Genomic DNA, 21,211 nt, shown 5'->3' with positions numbered 1-21,211 from the left:
GTATAAAATGAAAACAAGAGGCTGCACCTGTGTGTAAAAACCTACACACATGGTACAGTGCAAGACTGATACTTCCTATGCCTGTCAGGAATCTCATCATCACTCCCTTTATGGTGTAGTAATTCTCAAGTCCTAAACACATGTATTTTGAGCCTCCATGGCTTGAGAACTGGTTGTTGTTATTATTCAAAGCTGAGGACTTGAATTAAAAGTCTGAAAATTACAAGCAATTCTCCTAGTTTCCTTGGGAGTGTACCAGCCTTGATTCAAAACATTCTGGGACTCACACAACACAAAGGAACTTTACTCAGACTCCCCTCCCCATTACAGCGATTCCACCTCCGGAAGAGCTGGAGAAATACAACACTGTGAGCAGGACAGGACACATACAAAACACAAGAAAATTTTTGATTTGCTATTGCAGAACATCCTGAAGAGGAAAAAAACTGAAGTTGACATTTTCACAGGGCACTTCATATTTAGGCACCAGCAATCATTAGTGGAGAAGGGGGAGGCAGATGTGGAAAGAGAGACACTGAAATCTGTTCTCTTTATTTCGTTTTATAGAAAAATCTCATTTCCAAAGCTGGTGCCTCCTCCAGGCAGGGACCCCAACAAAGGAATCCCTGGGCTTCCATACTCTTCCATCCTAAATCTCCCACCCCTTGCACAACAAAATTAGAGTCTGGTGTCTTCTCATTGTTCATTAATTTGTGCAGTCTGTGGATGAGAAGCCACCCACACCCAGCCAGCGCTGGAAGTCCCGTGTCCTTTGTTAGGCACAAGGTCAGCACCCATTCACGGCTCCTTGCCCGGGGCTGCAGAGATTTCCCACTACCCCGGGCACAATTTGCAGCTCGAACACCAAGGCACATATTCCTCAACACAGGGAGAAAGTATTTGCCAGGCTGCTTTAAGCAGCAGCCCAAGGTTTGCAGGGGAAGGAAGGGTGATGAAATATCACCGTGGAGGCCCAACCAGGAACACAGACTGGGGACACAGATCTGGGTGCAACAGAGCAGCAGGGCAGAAGACCTGCCCTTAGTTTATTTTTCCATTTTATATCTGTGTCAAGGTGACTATGGACTGGAGAAGGGTATTGCTACCTCTCCTGTCACATTGGTCCAGGAGGCTGTCATTCAGCCTCCCCTTCTCTTGGAGAAAGTATTCATAACATTGTCAATATTTACAAAACATGGTCTTGTGTTTACAATTCACTAGCGTGAGAAACTGCACGTTTCTCCTTTAATATGAACGCTTAGCAAACTAAGAAAATTCATGGCAACAATGAAATGCTCCAGAGAACCTTTTCACCCCAGAAATCCAAGTAGTTCTTTACAGAACAGTGTTGCTATGCAACCCAAAGTAAGAGAAAAACCAAAATTATTTATTTTTATACAACTTCACAGAAAATAAGTTAAAATCCTAACTACATTGGCTCTTCAGGACAGGAGGAGGTTGCTTCCCAAGCTCCCAGAGCTCATTCCTGCCTCCTTGTCAGCGGGTAAACAGCAGCACCAGCTCACAATGAACAGTGTGAGGAAACATGTCAAAAGGAATAGCCAACACAGGGGTAAATGGCTCCCCTGCCAGCTTCTTCCTTGGGTCAGGTGGGCAGCACAGCCTGTGGAAAGCAAAAAGCATCCTTCAGACCAGTAGCAGAAGCCTTCCCACCACTGGTATCACAATCCACGGGGGATCCACAAAGGAGGTATCATGTGTTTGGCTAACATTCCTCAGAGTCTGCAGCTGACACTGGCTGAGGGGTGGAACCATCAATACTGAATCCCAAAGCAGCTCTGAAAATCTCAGGGACAAGCTGAACAGTCAGTGGCAAGTTTAAAGCTCCTTTTCTCAGAAGCCATCCCAGCTGAAAGACGCTCAGTTTCAGTCCTGCACTGCCCCAATGGCTGCCTGCAGACAGATTTATCACCTGGGTCTACCCCAGCTAAAAGCTGACCAGATAAAGCTGCATGATTAACCCCTAAGCAGGTGACAAATCCCCTTGGCTTCACTTTCTTGGGAGGGGCCAACCTTCCTGCAGTGAACTCCAGGGACTCTGTCTCCCATGCAGATGTGGGTGTTTTTCAGAAGGATGCACAATGTCATTGTGCCATGTTTGAATTATTTTCTATTCTTCACTGATGCCCTGTCTGGACTTAGCAGGGTCTGTCACTGAGATCAACAGAAAGGAGGAGAGTGCTCACTCAAGGAAGTTCCTCATGGCTTCACCCTCTGGCTTGCAGGAGATGTAGAGCAGCCTGCGGATGGACCTGCAGTTCCGGATGGCTCGTACAACCCTGTAATCTGTAAAAACAGACAGCCTGCTTTCCCACCACCACCCCGAGCTCTCCAGAGGGAATGACTGCACAGCATCACAGAACTGTCAAAAATACAGATGCATATTTTGCCCTGTTCTGTCTCAGATGCAGTCTCTCAGGAGGCCAAGGGTGCAACCCACACCACTGACAGCTTAGCCAATTTGGCAGGCAGGGCAGAGCAATGGGAGAAGTCCCTTTGCTTCCCAGGGGGATGGAGGATGAGAGAAAAAATGTTACTCATTTAAGCAAAGGCATATAAAACCTTCCACACACACTTGTGAGAGTGTATCTGGGCACCAGGATCAGTGTGTGACTTCCCAGTCCACACTCCAGGGGAGACAACTGAGACTGTTTGAGGGCTGGGTTGTTCATCCTGGGGAAGAGAGGGTAAGCAAGTATCCATGTGATATCTTCAGGGACCTCTTCAGGGGTTACAGATAACTGAGAATCTTCTCAGAGGGGCATGAGAAGAGCATGAGAAGCAATACATGTATGGCAGCAAGGGAAATTTCTGATCAAATATATTAAAGAAAACATTCTCAGGAGAGGGGATACACCCTTGGACACATTCAAACCTCAGCTAGGCTTTATATCCTTATGCAACCTCATACAACTCTGAAGTTGGCCTTGCTATAATTGAGAGATTGCACCACAGACCTCCAGAGGTCCCTTCTCTCTTAAATAGTTGTGTGAGCCTGTGAAAGATGGAAAAAAGATCAGAGCTAAAGAGAAAGTATGATGAAGGCACCAAAAACAGCAGACTTCATGGGATTTTAGCTGCTGTCAGCAAAAAGAAACAAGAGACTAAGCAAGGAAAGGGTTTGGAGCCAGTATAAAAGGTCTCACAGAACTTGTTCAAAACTCTCTGTTTACAAGAGGAAAATAAATAGCATTTTCTCTCACGTAGGCCAGCCCGAGAAGGGTTCACCACAGCAACAAGCGGTCGGGCATCCTCCCACGATGCCAGGAGCTGTGGTAACACAGCCTCTGCCTTTGCACTGTGAAACTCACAGTTTGAGATCCCTGTGAAACAAAAAAGCAACCACATGAACTGAGTCTCACCAAGAGTTAGGTATAACAAGAACCACCCTTTGCTGTGTAAAGGCAACTGGTTAGAGTCCCTCTGCTCACTTCTACTCCCATTTTTCAGCACTTAGTTTGAAACTTTTTGCCACAGGGATTTTGAACTCACCATTGAATGCTGCATTCCACTCAGCATCCTCTATTGCCTTCTCCACCACTTCAACACCAATAACCTTGGACACTCGGTGAGCCAGAGAGAGACCAATCGTGCCTGGAAACACGAGAAACAAAAATACTCCATAAAGTCATGCTGAAGAAACAGGCTTTACTTAGCAAGGATCAGCTCTGGAATGCAAAGCCCTGGGAGCCCAAGAACCCACCTGTTCCACAGCAGATGTCAAGGAGGACAGTGTCCCCAGCAGCCTGGCAGAGCTCCCCGACTGCCTGGTACAGAACTTCTGCTCCAGCTGTGTTGACTTGGAAAAAGGCGTCTGGAGAGATGCGGAACTTCAGGCCCAGCAGTTCCTCGAAGATGTGAGGTGCTCCGTGGAGGAGCTGGTAGGGGGACTGCTCATGGGAGCAGCGTGTCATGGTGCTGGCAGGTCACACAAAAAACATCTGTGAGAAGGCAGCAGAGAGGAGCTGGTTTCCATTCCCAGGGCGTTCATGGGCAGCAGAAGATGGTTCCTCCCCCCAGCAACTTATATTTGATGTGAGCCTTTCAACAAGATTAAAGCATTTTGATTCTTTGTAAGGGATCTGTGACTTACACAGCCTAAATTTCATTAAAAGGATCAAAATGACTTAGCAGAAGGCAGCATTCGTCAGGTCTATTCCCCAGTTTTGCTGCTAATATGATTTACTGTCTTGAGATAGTCACCGGAAGTTTTTTGTTTCCCAGACTCATAATTCCCATGAGGTACAGCCATAGTGTGTTCAAATAAGTCTGGAAAAATAAAAGATGGGGCCATCTTAAAGCCACATCTTCAGGAGGGACTTTAACACTTATCATTCTCTTCCAGCAGTCCCTGAACTAGCGGAACTTGGTCAGAAAGGGGGTAGAAGAAGGAGGTGGCTTTGTTTCCACTCATTCCCCTTGTCAAGGTATTTACCTCTCTTGGAAATAAAGTGAAGTCAAGGCACAGACTGCTCCAGGCCCCTCTGTGAAGAACTCCTTCAGCAATGCTTTCTGAGTAGCCAGTGCCTCCTGTCAAGAGTGAAAAAGAAAAGCTGATGGGATTCCTCTCCCCAGAAATACACCCAGCAGGCTCAGCTCAGCCAGATGCCTGCTGTGCCTCTTGCCCTGTGCTCCAGGTGCTCACCTGGCCCAGCTGCTGGGGGTGGAAGGTGACGATAGCCATGGTGTGGCCACAGCTGGTGGTACGAACCACGAGCTCTCGCCAGTGCCCACCCTCGTGGAAGAGGATGCAGGAGTCCAGAGGGGAGCGACAGATGAACTCCTCATAGCACTGAGGGGAGGGGAAATGGCACCTTTAGTACCACGAGGACAACTGCCCTGCTCTTAGCCCACAGACAGGCAGCCCTTCAACGACTGTGGTCTGCTTTTTCTGTTTGATTTCAATACACTGGGTGAAAGCTCCTTCCAGGCTCTTGAAAGACAACACATTTTAATAATTTCAATTTGCAATTCTTATGTATTTTAATAGATTGGCAGAAATTCATTGTCACTTGATTAACTTCATTACTCAGGACAGTTTACAGGCTGCAATATTAACATGTGAGGTTTTATAAAAGTATTTATCCTTCAAGTAGAATCAGGCATGAAAATTTTCAGTACATGAAAATGGAAATATGGCATGATTAAAATTATAGTGTTCTCCCAAGTAAGAGTTATTGCAGCCTCTCTATACCACAGTGAAAGGACAGACATGACATTTATTTACCTGGGCCACTTGTTTGTGTTTTGAGGGTATGTTCTCCACATGGTTGGCTTTCACACAGACAATATTTCTTCCTGTAGAGAAATGGACATGTATTTAATTCCTCTGGTTCAGGGCATATAAACTACTGTAGCATGTGACATGATAAACTGTAGAGAGTCCTTTCCCTATTTCCACAGCCCATGCCAGCTGTTTTCTATGAGTTTCTTGTCCTGCACTGACCTCTGCCAGTTCCCACATACAACCCCACAGTTTTGGGGTTCCCATCTGGTCCTCGGTTCACAGAGAAAGTTGATTTGTTTCTGTAGCCATTAATGATGGGCTGCGGGAGAAAAGAAGGAAAAGCAAAACCTTGGATTAAAAGAAAAAGCAATGGAGGAAAGGCAAACCCCAGCCCGGTTATTTGTTGCCAACATGGGAAGATGTATGTGAATGGGCAAAACACAGAAACAGAGCTTGTGCACAAGAACCCCAGTACTGCCCCTTGGGGACAAGAAGTGGCTCTCTGTGACAGAATGGTGACAGGTTTAACAGGCAGGCCTTAGGCACAAAAAGGATTCCTAAGCACTGGGCTTATTTCACTCTTGGGCAGTCTCAAGCTGCAAAGCACAAGTTAGCAAGGGCTGACTCAGACACTCTCTCTGCAACCAAATGATGCCCCCCATGAGACTCTAGAGCTGTTGAGAGACTGTTCATCGCTCAGAGAGAAGAGCATTCCCATGGGACACTCACCGAAGGGACTACAGGCTGCAGAGGACAGCAGAGCCCACCAGGTTTCTGTGCATCTATGCCCAGCTCCTCAAGACGGGATGCCAGTGTCTGCAAAATCTTCCTCTGGCTTTCATACTTTACCTGCAGAGAAGGTCTAAGGCAGAAACACTCTCACAGCACCACACGATGGTGGGCAGCTCTTCGTCACCCACCCCTGCAGAGTCCAACAGGAGGAAAAACTGCAAGTGAAAATACAGCCCCAGAGGAACTCTGCCTTTTCATAACTACAAGAAGAAAGAAAAACTCTGTGTCTGTGGTCCTCAAATGCTGGCCTGGAACACTTTGTCTAAGCCGAAGCCCCAGTGAAGCACAGCAGTCACAGAGAACAGGATCACTGTGCAAATGCCCATCCTCTGAACTACGAGGAACCTCCCAGTTCCATCCTTCCCAACAACAGGATTACAGTAGCAGTAAAAGGGGTCTGAACAATTTGCAGCATCAAGATACTAAGGGCTCAAGGGGATAGGAGGGACAGCTGGGTCAACACAACAGAGAAAAGTCTGAGTAAACACATCTTACCCGCAGCTGCTCTTGGTAGGGAAGTCTCCACAGTGGTGTCACTGCATTTGCTAACCTGAAAAGCAGAACAGCAGTGCAGTGCCCAGAGCTACCTGACTCCTGATTCCTAAGGCATGATAACATCCCTGTCAGCTGCTTCATGGGCAGGACTGTTCTGGAGTGGGCTGTGCACACCCAGACTCCCAGGGAACCACAGTGAAATGCACACTTTGTGTGTAGCAGGAGGGAATTTCAAGCTGCCCATTTTCACTGACCCCGCCAGCCACACAGAAGTAGTTTAGAGATAAACCTCAGAACCTGCCACTACTCATATCCAAAGCAGAACAAGAAAGAACAAAACGCATAAAAGCTGGTTAAAAAATTTAATAATAAGACATATATACCCAAAAAAGACTCGCCAAAAACAGGTGGGTCTGATATGATTCAAGCACTCTTAATAGACTCCCTGAGCCCATGGGGAACACCACCCCACAGCTGGATAAGTTGCAGCTATTGCTTATCTAGGAATTTTTGGAGTTGCTTCCAAAGCACCCAGTGCCAACTACTCTGAGGTCCAAGACTGCAAATCAAACGGACTATTACTTTTTGCTTGCCAAGATGGCAACTTATCTGCTCCTTTTCTCTCAGAACTTTTCATTTGTCTTCTCTACTATCCCCTCCCCAGGCCAGATTCCAGGCAAACGAGCCGAGCCCTGGCTCATCTATTCCTACAGGGTAGAAATAACCCCCCAACCCACCACGTTCACAGCTTTAGGTGCTTGCTGCTTTGAAAGAACGCTCGATCAATTTGGAAAAGCCTTACCTCTCCTCCCAGGAAGGCTCTGGCGGGCTGCAGCTCACCCTGGCCTTTTTCCTGCCTTGGCACGCTGCTGCCGTGGTTGTCACCAGGCTGCGGAGGCTGAGCAGGGCGAGCGGCGGAGCGCGCAGGCGGCAGCGCGGGAGCCTCAGAGCCATGGCCGGGCCGAGGGGCTGCGCCCACCGCGGGCAGCGAACGGCGGTACGGGCTGGAGAACCGGCCCCGCTTCGGGCAGCGACGGCAACCCGCTCCGGCAGCGGCATCGGCCAGCGGAAGGGGCGCGGTGAGAGCCCGGGGCCCTCCCCGTGGCCGGCCCCGGGCTGCTGCGGAGGGCTGAGCTCTCACCCCGTGCTAGCGAAGTGCCGCAGCAGCTGCGTGGCCGTGCTGAGCTGCGGACTGACAGCTCAGTGCCACCTGCCGCCACCGAGCCTGTCCCATGGGATGCTCAGGACTGCGGAGAGAGCAGGAGGGAGGTCTGCCTGCCGTGTCCCCTCGGCTCGCAGGGTGGGTGCAGTTGGGTACATGTGACATAGGGACAGGAGTGCAAGAACAGCCTGTCCCAGCTGTGCCTCCAGCAACTGCTCAGGGAAAAGCACGCAAGCACACGTGGTCCTATGCTCACTTAATCTCTCCATCACGAAATATTTTCAGCGCTGGAGATTTTCCGAGTCAGATGTGGTCTATCTGTTTAGGGGCCTCAAGAGTTCTCTAGTCCAAGTCCACTTGCTACCATTTGGGTGAATTGTTCTTCTGTGAACCTGGCTACTGCGGTTCCCCCCAAGAGCTCCAGAGCCTCGTCCTCTCCCCGCCCGGTCCCAGTCCCTGTCCCGGTCGTCTCCCGGTGAGGCCGGAGCAGGGGCAGGAGCAGAGGTCCTCCACTCCGCAAGGGGGCGCAACACAGTTCAGGCCCACTGCGTACCTTGAGCGGTGCTCGCCGCGTTCCCGCGCGCCATGGGCGGGGCCTGTACCACATAGCCACGCCCACGGCGGGCGGTGACAGCTGGGATGCGCTGCCGGCAGTAGCCGCGCCCTCGCCACGCCCTGCTGGCACGGGCGCTGATTGGCCGTCGGCGCGGGGCGGGGCGAGCGCTGATTGGCCGGCGGCGCGCGGCGGAGCGGGGCCCGGCGCAGCGCGTCAGTTCCGCGCTGGGCCCGCGATGCTGTCGGCGGGCGGCGGCTCCGGCCCCGCCGGGGCGGGCGGCTCCGGGACGGGGCTCGGCGGAGACGGCGATTTCCTCTCGCGGTACCGGCTGGTGTCGGCCAAGCTGCGGCGGCGGTTCCTGCGGAAACCGAACGTGGCGGAGGCGGCGGAGCAGTTCGCGGCGCTGGCGCGGGAACTGCGCGCCCAGGAGAGCCTGCCCTACGCCGCCTGGTGCCAGCTGGCCGTGGCGCGCTGCGCCCAGAGCCTCTTCCACGGCCCCGCCGAGGCGGCCGCGCTGGCCGAGGCCGCGCGGCTCTTCCTGCGCCAGGAGCGGGACCTGCGGCAGCGCCTGGGGTTACGCGGCGGCTTCGGCGAGCACGTGGCGGCGGCGCAGAGCTGCGGGGCCTTCGCCGCCCGCCTGCACCTGGAGCGGGGGCAGCCCGCGCTGGCGGCCGGGCCGTGCCTGGAGCTGGCGGCGGCGCTCCGCGACACGGGGCAGCCCGCCCGCGCCGCCGCGCCCCTGCAGCGGGCGGCGGAGCTGCTGACGGCGGCGCGGCTGCCGCTGCAGGCCCTGCGCTGCCTGGCCGAGCGCGCGTCCTGCCTGCTGCTGGCCCGCGACTACGCCGGGGCGCTGGCCACGCTGACGCGGGCGCAGGCGCTGGCCGGGGCCGGGCTGGGCGGTGCGGCCGGGGCCGGAGCCGCGCCCGGCGGCGCCTTCCTGGACGTGCTGGCGCGCTGCGAGGTGTCGCGGGTGCTGCTGCTGCTCCTGCTGCAGCCGCCGCCCGCCAAGCTGCTGCCCGAGCACGCCCGCACACTGGAGCAGTACTGCTGGGAGGCGCCCGACGGCGGGCCGGGCACCGGGAGCGGCAGCGGGACGGGCGGGGGGCTGCCGCCGGCCGCCAGCTACCTGCCCGCAGAGCTGTTCCTGCTGCTGCAGTCGGCGGTGCTGGCGTGCCAGGAGAAGGACGCGGAGGCGCTGAAGGCGCTGCAGGCCGAACTGTGGCCGCTGCTGAGCGCCGAGCAGAACCATCTGCTGCACCTGGTGCTGCAGGAGACGCTGAGCCCCGCCGGGCAGGGGCTCTGAGCGCCGCCGCCCGCACGGATAGCTCGGACTAGTCGCTTCAGACGGTGCCAGCAAAGACTCTACTCCGTTATTTATTTTTAATACGAGTTCTGTAACGCGATGAGGTTATGGGTGATGAGAGAATGCGTTCATCTACACGTTTGCCTTGTGTCATAGTAAACCGCTCACTGTATGAACTGAAAGTTGTCATGCTTGGAAAAAGTGTCACCCTAAAGCAGAAAGGCCATTTCAGGGCAGAAGGAAGCTGCTCATTAAAAGACTGGCTGCAATTTGCATGTGTTTGAGGATTTGGGTATCTAGGAATCAAATGTTAGACTTGCTTTTTCTAAAAAACCAACCAAGCAAACAGATCCCCCTGTAAAAATACGATTTTCATTTTTCCCCTTCCTGAAAACAGCTGACACTGCAGGCAGCACGAGGCCCTGAGTTTTGTGGTGGGTGAAAGAGTTGGTCACTGACCTGCAAGTGGATCCTGGGGTGATGGTGGCCTGACTCAGTCTCTGTAGCTATTAACAGAGAACTGAGCCTGCACGGTGGCAAATCCACTTCAGCTGAGGGAATCTGGGAACGGAATTAATGGTGGAGATGGTGAAGTTACAGGAGTTATTGGAATGTGGACTATTTGCTTAGTTCTTTTCAGCTGTTACCGTCTGCTCTTGGGCACTTCTGTCTCTTGCTTTCTGCTTCTTGGGACCTTTAGGTGAAGGCAGCTGGTCTTTAGAGGAGGAAAGCCCTGCTGTTGGGTACAGGCCTTGCTAAATTCCAGTGCTAATATACAACCTCAGGCAGGGAGGCTTTATCCTGGAAACTGGAGATGCCCCGGGGCTGTGCATGTTGGGTGGATAAAGAGCAATTCTAGGGTAGCCAGCCACTGGTCAGTGAGACAAACGCGCTCAGCCAGCACTTCCAGAGACCCTGCAGAGGCTGAGGCTTTTGGAAAGAAGGCAATCCCAAGGAAGAAAGGCAAAACCTGGGAGAGAAGCCCGAGGTAATTCTGTTAAACAGTGGTATTACATCTCATTTTAATATTTGGGTCTGGAGCCAGCAATTTTTCAAACGCTTTTCCAGTGTTTTTCACCTTCCACACTTAAATAATGAAGAATTTGCCGTTTTCCCCTCTGAAACGCAAACAGAGAAGCTGGTCATTTTAGGCAGGCTTAATTACCACAAGCCTCATTTTGACAAGGTAAAATGTTGAGAAAGGCTCGGATCCGAATGGATATTATCTTATGGATAAGGTAGCCGTGGATGCGCCAGGCCGGGAGGCAAAACTAAAAACCCACGCGGCGAAATGACTGAAATCCGCGTCCTTTTTAAATGCACGCAGATGAAACTGTTCTCAGAGCGGTAACTCCGCCGAGGCCGGCCGGCGATGGGGCGGTGCGGGGGCGGTCCCGGGCGGGGCGCGGGGCGCGGGGCGGTGCCGGTGACGCGGAGCGCGGGGCCCGGCGGGACGGCGCGGCGGGGACAGCACGCGGCGCGGCCATGGCGGACGGGGACGGTGCGCAGCGGTGGGGACCGGCGGGGCCGCGGGCACCCGCGGCGGGGAGCGCACGGGAAGGGCTCGGGGCCAGCGGGGAAGGGGCTGCGGGTCGCTTTGCCCCGCCGGGCCTTTACCCTTGTCCCCTCCCGGCCCTGCCGCGCTCCCCGCGCTCACTCCCGGCGTGTCGCTCCCGCAGGTTCCAGCGCCAAGAAGCGGCGGAAGAAGGAGAAGCGGGCGCTGGGCGATGATGATGTCGCGGTGAGCGCGGGGTGCGGGGGTTATCGGGCCGTGCTCGGGGGGTCCCCCCAACCCCAGACCCCATCCCCATGCGTGGGGCCGCGTTCCGGGGCCCGTGGGTAGGGCCGGGCCGGGCTCTTCCCGCTCCGCCCGGCGGGAGCGCCAGCGGAGCCTCCCGGGCCACGTGGAGAGAGCGCGTGGGGCGGCGGGAGCGGCCCGGCCGCTGCCCCGCTCTGATCCCGCCTCGCTTCGCCCCCTCCCCAGGACATCCAGCACACCGAGGACTTTCTCATCAAGCCCGAGTCGCGGGTGGCCCAGCTGGACACGTCGCAGTGGCCGCTGCTGCTGAAGGTAGGGCGGGCTCCGCTCACCTCGTGCTCCCGGGCCTTTTGTCCTCTGCCCCGGAGGTGCAGCCCCGCCGCGGGGAGCAGCGCACGTGGTGCTCTGCCTGCAGAAATCGAGTTATGAAGTCTCTCCGGCGCTATGGTTTTTAAGTTTGGGGAGTTTTCCATGCCTTGGAGAGATCCCGCCATATTTCTTGAGTTTTTAATTTGGGTCTGATCATGGCCTGTGGTGTGTGTAGACTTCCAGGTTGCTTCTGCTGAATTTCTGGAGTATGTTTGGTTTATCCTTTATTGTCGATGCATACATTGTGCTGCTTTCCCATCTCCTTCCGTTCAGGATTTCTATTTGCCTCGATTATTGTAAAATAACGTATTTTCATTTTGGAAGTGGCTCTATCACTTAAATGTACAAATCAGACCTGGTGTATCTGGGGAGATGTACTGCAGCACAGCAATACTGAAATCAAGGAAGCTTAAAAAGCTTTATATCTTCTGCTTGGATTTTGTAGAACTTTGACAAGTTAAATGTGAGGACAGCACACTACACACCTCTTCCTTCCGGTGCTAATCCCCTGAAGAGAGAGATTTCTGACTATGTTAGGTGAGTGCAATACAGGCCAGAGTGGTTTATTTTTCTTTCACAGTTAATACTTTCAAAATATTTTCTATCTGGATTCCCCTTGTACCTTTCTTCTTCACTCAGTGCCCTGCTGTATCAGTAAACATTTACAGAGGACTCACTGATCTCTCCCTGTAAAGTTTTCTTTATTCTGGGGTTGTAGCAGGTCTGTGGGTGAACATGGAAACCATTTAAGGAATTCTCTGGGGTCTTGGGAGAAGTCCCTTGGCCTGCTGGGCTTTGAAACTGCTTGGAGTTAGTAGAATTAGGGGGTTTCTTTAAGTGCAGAGTAGTGATAAGGCATGGGAGAATTCCTTGACCATGGATTATATCACCTGTTGTGCATGGAGCAGTTCAATATGGGCTCACTGAGAGCTCTGGGAGGCTCCTTGCTTATCTGGCTGTACAGAAATACATTTCTTCACAGCCAGGGCAGTATTCAGAGTTACTGCACTGTTGCCGTGCCTGCCTCGATGCTCAGCTCCCTTCCCCTGCCATTTTGCCCCACAGGTCTGGCTTTATTAACCTCGACAAGCCCTCCAATCCGTCCTCCCACGAGGTGGTGGCGTGGATCCGGCGCATCCTGCGCGTGGACAAGACGGGGCACAGCGGCACGCTGGACCCCAAGGTGACCGGCTGCCTCATCGTGTGCATCGAGAGGGCAACTCGCCTGGTCAAATCCCAGCAGAGCGCAGGTTGGTGGGGTGCTCAGGGCCATTTGCAGCGACTGGGGATGTCTGAATGCTTTTGGAGACAGAATGGAGACTCCTAAAACGTGAAAAGGCCAATCTGAGTTTTCAGTGCCTTGATCTTAAGGGCTGCATGTTATTCCAAGCCACTGAGGACACATCCGTGTTGTCTCAGGTGGTTTTTTCATTGCTTCTCTGGTGCTTGGGCTGTTAAAAGTCAGTGAAAACACCTCTGACAGGGTTTTAGGTACCAGTTGAATTTACTGCCTCAGCCTCTACCAGTCCAGAGAAGAAATAAATGTAGATTTATTTCCCTGGAAGAATAACCAACTCTGTAATAAACCTGGAAGAAGTGGTAGGATGTCAGGGTTCTGGGGACGTGTGCCTAAGATCAGGATGGACTTTGAGGTCAACATTAAATCCAAGTGGCCACTCCTGACTGCTCTTGTCATTCTTTCAGGCAAAGAGTATGTGGGAATTGTTCGGCTGCACAATGCCATTGAAAGTGAGGCTCAGCTGGCCAGGGTAAGTCTCACGTGCTCGTAGCCACGCTGGCATCTGGCATGCAGAGTGCTGGGCACAGGTGGGAGATGAAGGGCCAGGAATGGAGCTCAGGTGTGCCGTGTGTGAGGTGATGACACAGTTTATCCATTCTCTGAGTGCACTGGAGCTGCCCTCCTGCAGCACTCCAGGCCCTGTTCTAGGGTCTGGCTGCTGTGCAGCCTCCAGACACGCTGCAGTGTCCCAGGGTGCTGCTGGGGGCTGCTGTGGTGTGTGGCTGGCTGCCTGCAGGAGGGGAGCAGTGCTGGCAGGCTTGGAGCCCCTCTCTGGGGGGCTCCATCCTCACTGGGACGAGCCATGGTGTCTGATCACATGCTGCCATCTAATGGGAAAATCCTGGCTGTGCTCACTGGCATCTTGACCACATCACTGGCTTGGATTTGCTTTACTAAATCAGGATAAACCTTGTGGTTTCTCACTCTTGGAAGTCGACAGACTCTTAGTTGCTCCTGCATTAGGGCACAGGTGTAAATTCTTGCTTCTCCTTCCTCCCTCAGGCCATAGAAACCCTGACAGGTGCCCTGTTCCAGCGGCCACCCCTCATTGCTGCTGTCAAACGACAGCTGAGAGTCAGAACCATCTACGAGAGCAAGCTGGTGGAGTATGATCCTGAGAGAAGATTAGGTAAAACAGGGCTTTCCTGCCTTCTTCCTGTAAAACTGACAACTGATAAAATTTTCTGTGAAATGGGCTGCTTTTGGCAGATGTCTTAAGACCCAAATACTCCCATTATCCAGCAGTAACTGCTTCATGCATTGCTGTGGTGTGCTGGGAAGCAAACCCCATCTCTGTTTGTACTGCTGCACCCTTCACAGAAGAGCCAAATGATGTCAATTAGATGGCATTAGCTCTCAGGGCAAAGATGACCTTCATCTATCACCCCATTCTGATGGCTCTGGGAAGGACTGGGCTGACAGCTTCTCGTGAAGGATGTGGTTTATTTTCTGCCTAAAAGCCCTCTGTCCTGTCGTGCCTTTCAGGTATCTTCTGGGTGAGCTGTGAAGCAGGCACATACATCCGAACCCTCTGCGTTCACCTGGGGCTGCTGCTGGGCGTGGGGGGCCAGATGCAGGAGCTGCGCAGAGTCCGCTCGGGCATCCTGGGAGAGATGGTACAGTGACACCCCAAATATAACCAGCCCACCTGAAACTCTCAGAGTTACCAGTTCCTTGGGACTGTGTGAGTTTTACAGTGTTAGGAGCAGGTTTAGGCTCTGGGAGGAGTTTGGTGAATAGCCCCTGGACAGTGAGAGCTCTTGCTGTAGTGGTCTGTAACCAAAGTGTTGAGTTCAGTTCAGGATGTTGCTCCTGTGCTGGTAATTAAACTTTGGGACAGTGAGTGACTGAGAAGTGCACAGTGGTGGCTGAAAGTTTGTTTTATGTCACCTGTGTTTCTCAGCCTACAGACCCCGGTGTCCCATGAGGTCAAGAGTGTGAAGTGACTGCTTGGAGTCAGCACAGCTCAGGGAATGTGGTTCATTGGAATGAGCCTGGGAGATGCAGTCTTGTGTGATCTTGGACACTTGTACAGTCTTTTCACTCTGGTCATAGACAGATCCCGTTGCTGGTTCAAACTCCAGAATTGATTTCTTTTTTTTGCAAAGCAGCAGTATCAGAGTGCAAGTGCTTCCCCACCCATCTGTGCTCTTAGCACAGCTGTAATCACCAGGTCATTCCTGATTTCCAGGTGTTGGGTGCTCAGAGCTGCCTCAGAATTTATTCCACGTCACAGATTAAACAGCTGGTTAATTTAGACTTCTGCTCACTAACTTCTGTCTAGGAGGCCCAGGAATTTAAGTTAGGTCATATTTTAAAGTTTCATGTGGGCAGACTTTAGCCTGTTGATCTAAATGCTGTCTGAGATTGGGAAGGTTGAAGTCTGGTAGCTTACACCAGCCTGACCTCAAGCTGCTGATGAAAATACTCTTTCCTCTCTTAAGTTGTGTTCTCATGCTTATGATAGGCATCTGATTTTACTCCCTTTTTCAAACACTACTTGCTGTTGGATTTCAGCTGTTCTCTTGTGCATGTTTCAGCTGGTGGCTGGTGGGAGAGCTCAGGAGGGTTTTGTCTTTGCAGGACAACATGGTGACCATGCACGACGTGCTGGACGCGCAGTGGCAGTACGACAACAACAAGGACGACAGCTACCTGCGGAGGGTCATCCTGCCCCTGGAGAAGCTGCTCACTTCACACAAGAGGCTCGTCATGAAAGACAGTGCAGTGAGTTCCTGAGGCAGTGCCAGGGGACACACAGGCTGCAAAGTGATTTGTGCGGCTGATAAAATGCACAGAGGATCAGGAGTTGTGTGGTATCTGATGCTGTCCTGATGGTGACTTGTGTAGAGCCTTATGTGGGCTGCTGCCAGAGCAGCACTAAGATGCAGAATCCATGAATTAAATGGCAAAGGATCTGCTCTCCTTGCTTGAGGAGGATGCTGATGGTTATGAGAGATGTTTGCTGTGATAAGTGCTTTGCTTTCTCCTTCAAAAGCTCCCAAGCTTTATGTAGTGGACGAAAATGAATAGTCAGGGATGGTATTCCTAGGACAGTAATGGCAATGGAAAGCTAAAAACTAGAGACACTTTGTACTCTTGATTCTTATAATAGTTTCTAAGCCCTCCCACTGCCCACATTTTCAGGTAAATGCCATTTGCTATGGAGCCAAGATCATGCTGCCTGGTGTTCTGCGGTATGAGGACGGGATTGAGCTCAATCAGGAGATTGTTGTCATCACCACGAAAGGAGAAGCCATCTGCCTAGGTCTGAAATGCCTCCTTCTCCTTGTGTCCAGCTAACTGCAAAAATATCAGACTGTGTGGCAGTAAAGGCACCACAAATGAGTTCCCATGTGCAGAAGGTTTAATCAGTGCTTCCTGACAGGGAATGTGGGCCCAAGGCAGCTGGTTTTGGGCAGGATGTTAAGAAGCAGTGGCTGCATCAGTCCCAGCAAGGTGTGAGGGGCTCAGCAGCTGTGTGGTGCTCAGGTGTGCCGTGTGTGAGGTGATGACACAGTTTATCCATTCTCTGAGTGCACTGGAGCTGCCCTCCTGCAGCACCCCAGGCCCTGTTCTGGGGTCTGGGTGCTGTGCAGCCTCCAGACACGCTGCAGTGTCCCAGTGTGCTGCTGGGGGCTGCTGTGGTGTGTGGCTGGCTGCCTGCAGGAGGGGAGCAGTGCTGGCAGGCTTGGAGCCCCTCTCTGGGGGGCTCCATCCTCACTGGGACGAGCCATGGTGTCTGATCACATGCTGCCACCAGGCACATCTCACCTCCTGGCAGATCAGTGCAAAGGGACTCCAGCAACTGCCAGCTTGCCTTGAGAGGGTGCCCAGTTCTGAGCAGGGTCTTCAGAGAAGCTGTGTGACAGTCAGTGTCACCTTGGGGTGACACTGCTTGGGGGGTGTTGGTTGTATTTGTGCTGACAGAGGCAGAACAAGCTGTCACAGTTCTGCTCTTGAGGAGTCACTGACCTCCATGCCTGCTTCTGCAGCCATTGCCTTGATGACCACAGCAGTCATTTCCACATGTGACCATGGCATCGTGGCAAAGATCAAGAGAGTGATCATGGAGAGAGACACTTATCCCCGGAAATGGGGGCTGGGTCCCAAGGTGAGTGCTGCTGTGGGCCTGGGCTCAGTCCAGGGCAGTGGTGGGAGCCTGGATATTGGGGTGTGGGACTCCTGGGCAGAGCTGTGCTTGTATCTTCTTCAGGGTCTTGCTGTAATTCTGTGGTCTCCTGGAGCTATGATGGTGGCAATGCCCAGTGCTGGTGGGAGTGAGGCTTTCCCTCCCAAAAGAGCCTGGAGGCCACTGCTGGTGCTCTGCCATGGGCTCCCCAGATCTGTACAGCACCAGCCCTCCTCTGGTAAAGAGCCAAATGATGTGAAGTGGATGGCATTAGCACTCTGTGCAAAGATGACCTTCATCCATCACCCCATGCTGATGGCTCTGGAGGGGCTGGGCAGGAGCTTCTTTTCCTTCTGGTGCAACACTCCATAAATGCAGACTGAGACACTAAACTGAAGGACAGGAGCAGTGGGAACACACAGTGCTGGGTTCCTCTCCCACCTCAGGGATGTGGTGGTAGCATAACAGCAGCCAGGCTGGCCTGAGGCAGGTTGGACTCAAAACTCCCTGTTGAGTTGCTGTGGCTCACCCTGTTCTTGTGGTTCAGGTGAAAGCTTTGGGGCTGCCTACACATCTCTCACGGCAAAGGTGAGGTAATGCAGGACAGTTCAAACATTTTGGAGTCCTTTGCACTCAGAAACAAGTGCTCCAGCTCAAATGCTGCAGGTCATTAAACTGGAGTAACCCAGTCAAAGATCCAGACTCCATGATATCCAGTTGTATTACTGCTTCTTGTGTCTCCCCCATCAAATTAGCCATTATTTACTGATAAAGATGCCTCTTGTCTGAGATTAAGGCCTCTGTGCAGAGGATGTTTTGTCTCGTTTGTCTTAAGGTCCTTGGAACACTGGCAAATAGGTAGTGCTGTGATTGTTGGCTTGGCTTGTTGCTGGATTCCCTCCTCTTGACTTGAGGGAAGATTTTTCCTACCTGGAGCTGCAGTTTGACTTGTTGCACTTCACTTTCAGGCCAGTCAGAAGAAGATGATGATCCAGAGGGGTCTGCTGGACAAGCATGGAAAACCTAATGAGAACACACCAGAGTCCTGGAAATCGGAATATGTAGATTACAGGTGGGTACTGTGGCTGTGGCTCCCACAGGGTTGTTCAGAGGGGAGCTCTGTCCAGCAGGGGCTGGCCTGGATGCTGCAATTTGTGCACAGATCATGTTAGGCTTGGCCCAAGGCTGTCTGGACCTGTGGGATGAGGTTGGAGTGTGTTTCTCTTGGGCAGTGTTGGAAGGGAAGGCTCTGAGCAGACAGTTATCCCTTTTTAGCCTGTTGTGGTTTTAGAGGGAGTCAGTCTGCTAAAGTAAACAGGGGAGGCCGTGCTGTTGCCCAGCCCAGTGCCCTGGTGCAGGCTGCAGGTCTCCCCCACACCCACCAGCTCCTGGGGTGGGCCACAGAGCCCTTGTGAGGGGACAGGGATCTGGACCAGTCCAGAGCAGCATCAGGCAACGACTGTCCTGTGCAGCCCTGGGATCTTTTCTTTCAGGGATACATCTAGGACAGAAGCAGCTGCTGATCACCAAGCTGTTTCAGAGGTGGACAGGGCTGCAAAAGTGAGTATTGCCAGTGCTCTCTGGCTCTTTATACCCCTGCTATAGCCATTATCTGCACATATCTTGCACCTGCATTTTGGTCCAATGATGATCTTTAGTCCAGGGTGTTCCGTGCCCTTTGTTAGGCACAAGGTTTAGTGCCCATTCACAGTTCCTTGCCTGGGGCTCCAGCAATTTCCCACCACTCAGGGCACAATTTGCAGCTCAAACACCAAGCTACTGGCCCTGAGTAAATTCAACACAGCACAAGAAAATATATTGTATGGAGCCACAACAGAGATTTGTTGTGCCAGAGAACCTTTTTGGAGACTACAGAGAGCTGCAGAAATGTCCATGCAAGAGTTGCCCCTAAAATTCCCCAACTCAGGGCTTTTGCCTGCCCTTGGAAAGGTGCAGCAGTGTTTTAAATTAATATTTGGGATACAGGAAACACTGAAAAATACAGGGAGCAATTCTGGCAGAAGGAAATCCTAGACAGTGTATGCTGGAGAGTCTGCAAGTCCCCCTATTGTTAAATGAAGTTGTATTGAATCGGGCAATCAGATTTGCCCTCACCTGAGCTCTGTTGGAAGGTTTTGGTGTGTCTGACAATGTGTTCCCCCAACAGAGGAAGCGAGACTCAGAGAGTGAAAACGAGGAAGCTGTGACCCCACCGTCCCCTGCCACCCCACCACCAGAGGAGCTGAGCAGAAAGGAAAAGAAAAAGAGGAAGAAAGAGAAGAAAGCCAAAGAGGCTGCTGAGAGTGGAGGAGAACAAACAGAGAGGGTATGTAACTGGGCATGGTAGAGTTCGCTGTCTGTCCCTAGTTACACTCAGGATTAAGGGAGCAGCAGCCTGCAGTGCGTGTCCAGAGTGCCAGGCTTTCCACTCAAGGGGAGGCTGTATTAGAGGTGCATTCTAAACTGAACTGGTGCTGGGAGATAGGGCAGGTGGCCCAGGACAGTGGGTGGGTTCCTGCCAGGCTCTGGTGCCCTGTCAGGGGTCCCAGTGGTGGAGTGTGCCATGGGGAGCCTGCACTGCTTCTGGGGAGCTGTTCCTCCTGAAATGGCCATTGAGGGATTCCTTTTTGGTGGCTTCCTGACCTTTCCAACCTCTCCACAGACCAGTGAGACCAGCAGCAAGAAGAAGAAGAAGAAACATAAGGAGGTAGAAGAGAGCTCGGAGTAAGGAACTGGATCCAAAGCAGGCAACCTCATCAGTAAGGAGGGAAGAGTTGTAGGCCTTGAGAAGAGGACTGGCTGCATGGCAGAGGAGCCAGCGAGTTCCAAGTTCTTTTCTGCTGTTTATATAGAGTGAGTGGGTTTTTGCCCTGCTCAGGTGCCCCTCTTCATCCTGTTTTAAGGGTTGCCAGAGGAGCAGGGTGCCTCACTGTCCCTGCACTGGACTGATCTCTAAAGCTGAGCACCGTGATGCCAACAGAGGTGGTATCTTCAGGGAAACTGTAGCTTCTGGCTCTTCCTTGGTCTCTGTTTTCACCTAGAGAGGGTGGAATAGTCTTTCTCTCCCCCCATGTGCTGCTTCTTTCTTCCTTTTCTCCCAAGGCTGAGGCTGTTACCTGACAGTTAAAGAATGTGTTACTGCCTGGAGGAGTGGCTTTGTCACAGCCCACGTGAATGGGCTTGCATGGGGACAGTCAGATCAGTTATTTCTGAAGGACTGTGTTTTGTCTTTACCTGGCCACAGGCTTGGCTTGACCTTCAGTTAAATGAGAACAAATAGTCCACCCAGAGTATTTTTCACTCCTTTTTTTTACCTTTATCATGAAAGGATTAGAAAACTTAATTACTCCTCCTTGCTCATGGCACAGGGACATGCTTGTTCATTGTGTGCTGATAGCCAAGCGCAGTTTGCCTCAGTGCCCTGGGCAGTGTGTCCCTTTTGCTGGTTCTTTGCTCTTTACCCATTTGTTGGACTGCAAAGCTTTTGGTTGCCTTGCCTGGTTCTGATGCCCAGTGTGCTCTGAGGGCTGGAGGTGATGACCAAATGTTCTTCCTGCTGCTGGGACTGGAGCCCTCCTGAGAAGTTTGTTCAGAGGCAGCTCTGCCAAGAGCCACTGGCTCTGGGCTCGAACGGTTTCAGATAAATTTGTTGCTAACCTATCAGGAATGATTTGCTGGGGGCAGAAGGTCTCTCCTCTGTCACAGGGGTAGTGCTGAGCCAGGATTTATCTCCTTTTAATGGGGAAGGACTCCAGGCTGTTTTGTTCTGAGTTTCACCCCTGCAGAGATTCTGTTAACTGTTGGTTTAACCTTGTGCATTGCTTTAGTCTTAATGGTCTATCCTCCCCTCCAGCGCTGGAGATGCAGGCAGTGGGGGTGTTACAACCTGAGCAGGGAAAAAAAAAGGTTCACTTTTATTTACTCTTTTGTACAAAAAAGAAATAAAAAAACTTCTGGTTTTGAACAGGTGGTGTTCTTGCTCCTCTGGCTTCTCCCAAAAGGTCAGTGGCATTCATGGGGCAAGGGGGCAGATTTTACCACGTGCCCAGCCTCTGCTCCTCTCCTGAAGAAACTGCTGGAGCAGAGAAATGGTCA

The 21,211-nt window shown here is 52.4% G+C and overlaps 3 protein-coding genes and 5 non-coding genes across 9 annotated transcripts; 7 read left to right on the top strand and 1 right to left on the bottom strand.

The window, feature by feature from the left end:
* Positions 1 to 1,366: 1,366 nt before the first annotated feature.
* On the bottom strand, positions 1,367 to 8,025 carry TRMT2B (tRNA methyltransferase 2 homolog B). Its single transcript, XM_063416876.1, has 12 exons — positions 7,338 to 8,025; positions 6,536 to 6,590; positions 5,978 to 6,097; positions 5,468 to 5,567; positions 5,249 to 5,319; positions 4,667 to 4,813; positions 4,457 to 4,551; positions 3,725 to 3,939; positions 3,514 to 3,615; positions 3,225 to 3,344; positions 2,208 to 2,307; positions 1,367 to 1,624 (listed from the first exon to the last, which is right to left on the bottom strand). The coding sequence occupies exons 1-12, from the start codon at positions 7,592 to 7,594 to the stop codon at positions 1,498 to 1,500; spliced, it is 1,509 nt and encodes a 502-aa protein (XP_063272946.1). The 5' UTR covers positions 7,595 to 8,025; the 3' UTR covers positions 1,367 to 1,497.
* Positions 8,026 to 8,424: 399 nt separating this feature from the next.
* Positions 8,425 to 9,825, top strand: F8A1 (coagulation factor VIII associated 1). Its single transcript, XM_063416878.1, has one exon. The coding sequence runs from the start codon at positions 8,489 to 8,491 to the stop codon at positions 9,554 to 9,556; it is 1,068 nt and encodes a 355-aa protein (XP_063272948.1). The 5' UTR covers positions 8,425 to 8,488; the 3' UTR covers positions 9,557 to 9,825.
* Positions 9,826 to 10,913: 1,088 nt separating this feature from the next.
* Positions 10,914 to 21,080, top strand: DKC1 (dyskerin pseudouridine synthase 1). Of its 2 annotated transcripts, none has more exons than XM_063416874.1 (15): positions 10,914 to 11,067; positions 11,236 to 11,297; positions 11,541 to 11,627; positions 12,130 to 12,221; positions 12,750 to 12,934; positions 13,389 to 13,453; positions 13,987 to 14,113; positions 14,470 to 14,600; positions 15,568 to 15,711; positions 16,132 to 16,252; positions 16,980 to 17,098; positions 18,085 to 18,188; positions 18,610 to 18,676; positions 19,284 to 19,442; positions 19,779 to 21,080. In XM_063416874.1, the coding sequence occupies exons 1-15, from the start codon at positions 10,929 to 10,931 to the stop codon at positions 19,842 to 19,844; spliced, it is 1,668 nt and encodes a 555-aa protein (XP_063272944.1). In that variant the 5' UTR covers positions 10,914 to 10,928; the 3' UTR covers positions 19,845 to 21,080. The 2 variants fall into 2 exon arrangements, with proteins under 2 accessions (XP_063272944.1, XP_063272945.1); XM_063416875.1 differs by having other exon boundaries at positions 10,970 to 11,057.
* Positions 13,555 to 13,801, top strand: LOC134560725 (small nucleolar RNA SNORD17). Its single transcript, XR_010082788.1, has one exon. It is a non-coding gene; the product is annotated as a small nucleolar RNA SNORD17 (small nucleolar RNA).
* Positions 14,309 to 14,384, top strand: LOC134560722 (small nucleolar RNA SNORD83). Its single transcript, XR_010082785.1, has one exon. It is a non-coding gene; the product is annotated as a small nucleolar RNA SNORD83 (small nucleolar RNA).
* On the top strand, positions 14,762 to 14,896 carry LOC134560723 (small nucleolar RNA SNORA36 family). The gene has a single exon (XR_010082786.1). It is a non-coding gene; the product is annotated as a small nucleolar RNA SNORA36 family (small nucleolar RNA).
* On the top strand, positions 16,488 to 16,734 carry LOC134560724 (small nucleolar RNA SNORD17). The gene has a single exon (XR_010082787.1). It is a non-coding gene; the product is annotated as a small nucleolar RNA SNORD17 (small nucleolar RNA).
* LOC134560721 (small nucleolar RNA SNORD83) lies at positions 17,362 to 17,437 on the top strand. Its single transcript, XR_010082784.1, has one exon. It is a non-coding gene; the product is annotated as a small nucleolar RNA SNORD83 (small nucleolar RNA).
* Positions 21,081 to 21,211: the final 131 nt, after the last annotated feature.

The sequence above is a fragment of the Prinia subflava genome, chromosome 20, assembly GCF_021018805.1.
Source record: "Prinia subflava isolate CZ2003 ecotype Zambia chromosome 20, Cam_Psub_1.2, whole genome shotgun sequence".
In the NCBI taxonomy this organism is placed as follows: Eukaryota; Metazoa; Chordata; class Aves; order Passeriformes; family Cisticolidae; genus Prinia; species Prinia subflava.
This window is presented reverse-complemented; position numbering and strand designations above follow the sequence as displayed.

Coding starts and splice junctions, on each gene's coding strand:
- F8A1 (XM_063416878.1), top strand. CDS start 8,489: ATGCTGTCGGCGGGCGGCGGCTCCGGCCCCGCCGGGGCGGGCGGCTCC.
- DKC1 (XM_063416874.1), top strand. CDS start 10,929: ATGGGGCGGTGCGGGGGCGGTCCCGGGCGGGGCGCGGGGCGCGGGGCG. Junction 11,298..11,540: donor TGGGCGATGATGATGTCGCG/GTGAGCGCGGGG, acceptor CCCCCTCCCCAG/GACATCCAGCACACCGAGGA. Junction 12,222..12,749: donor GAGATTTCTGACTATGTTAG/GTGAGTGCAATA, acceptor TTTGCCCCACAG/GTCTGGCTTTATTAACCTCG.
- TRMT2B (XM_063416876.1), bottom strand. CDS start 7,594: ATGCCGCTGCCGGAGCGGGTTGCCGTCGCTGCCCGAAGCGGGGCCGGT. Junction 3,616..3,724: donor TGACATCTGCTGTGGAACAG/GTGGGTTCTTGG, acceptor TCGTGTTTCCAG/GCACGATTGGTCTCTCTCTG. Junction 2,308..3,224: donor CCCTTCTCGGGCTGGCCTAC/GTGAGAGAAAAT, acceptor CTGTTTTTACAG/ATTACAGGGTTGTACGAGCC.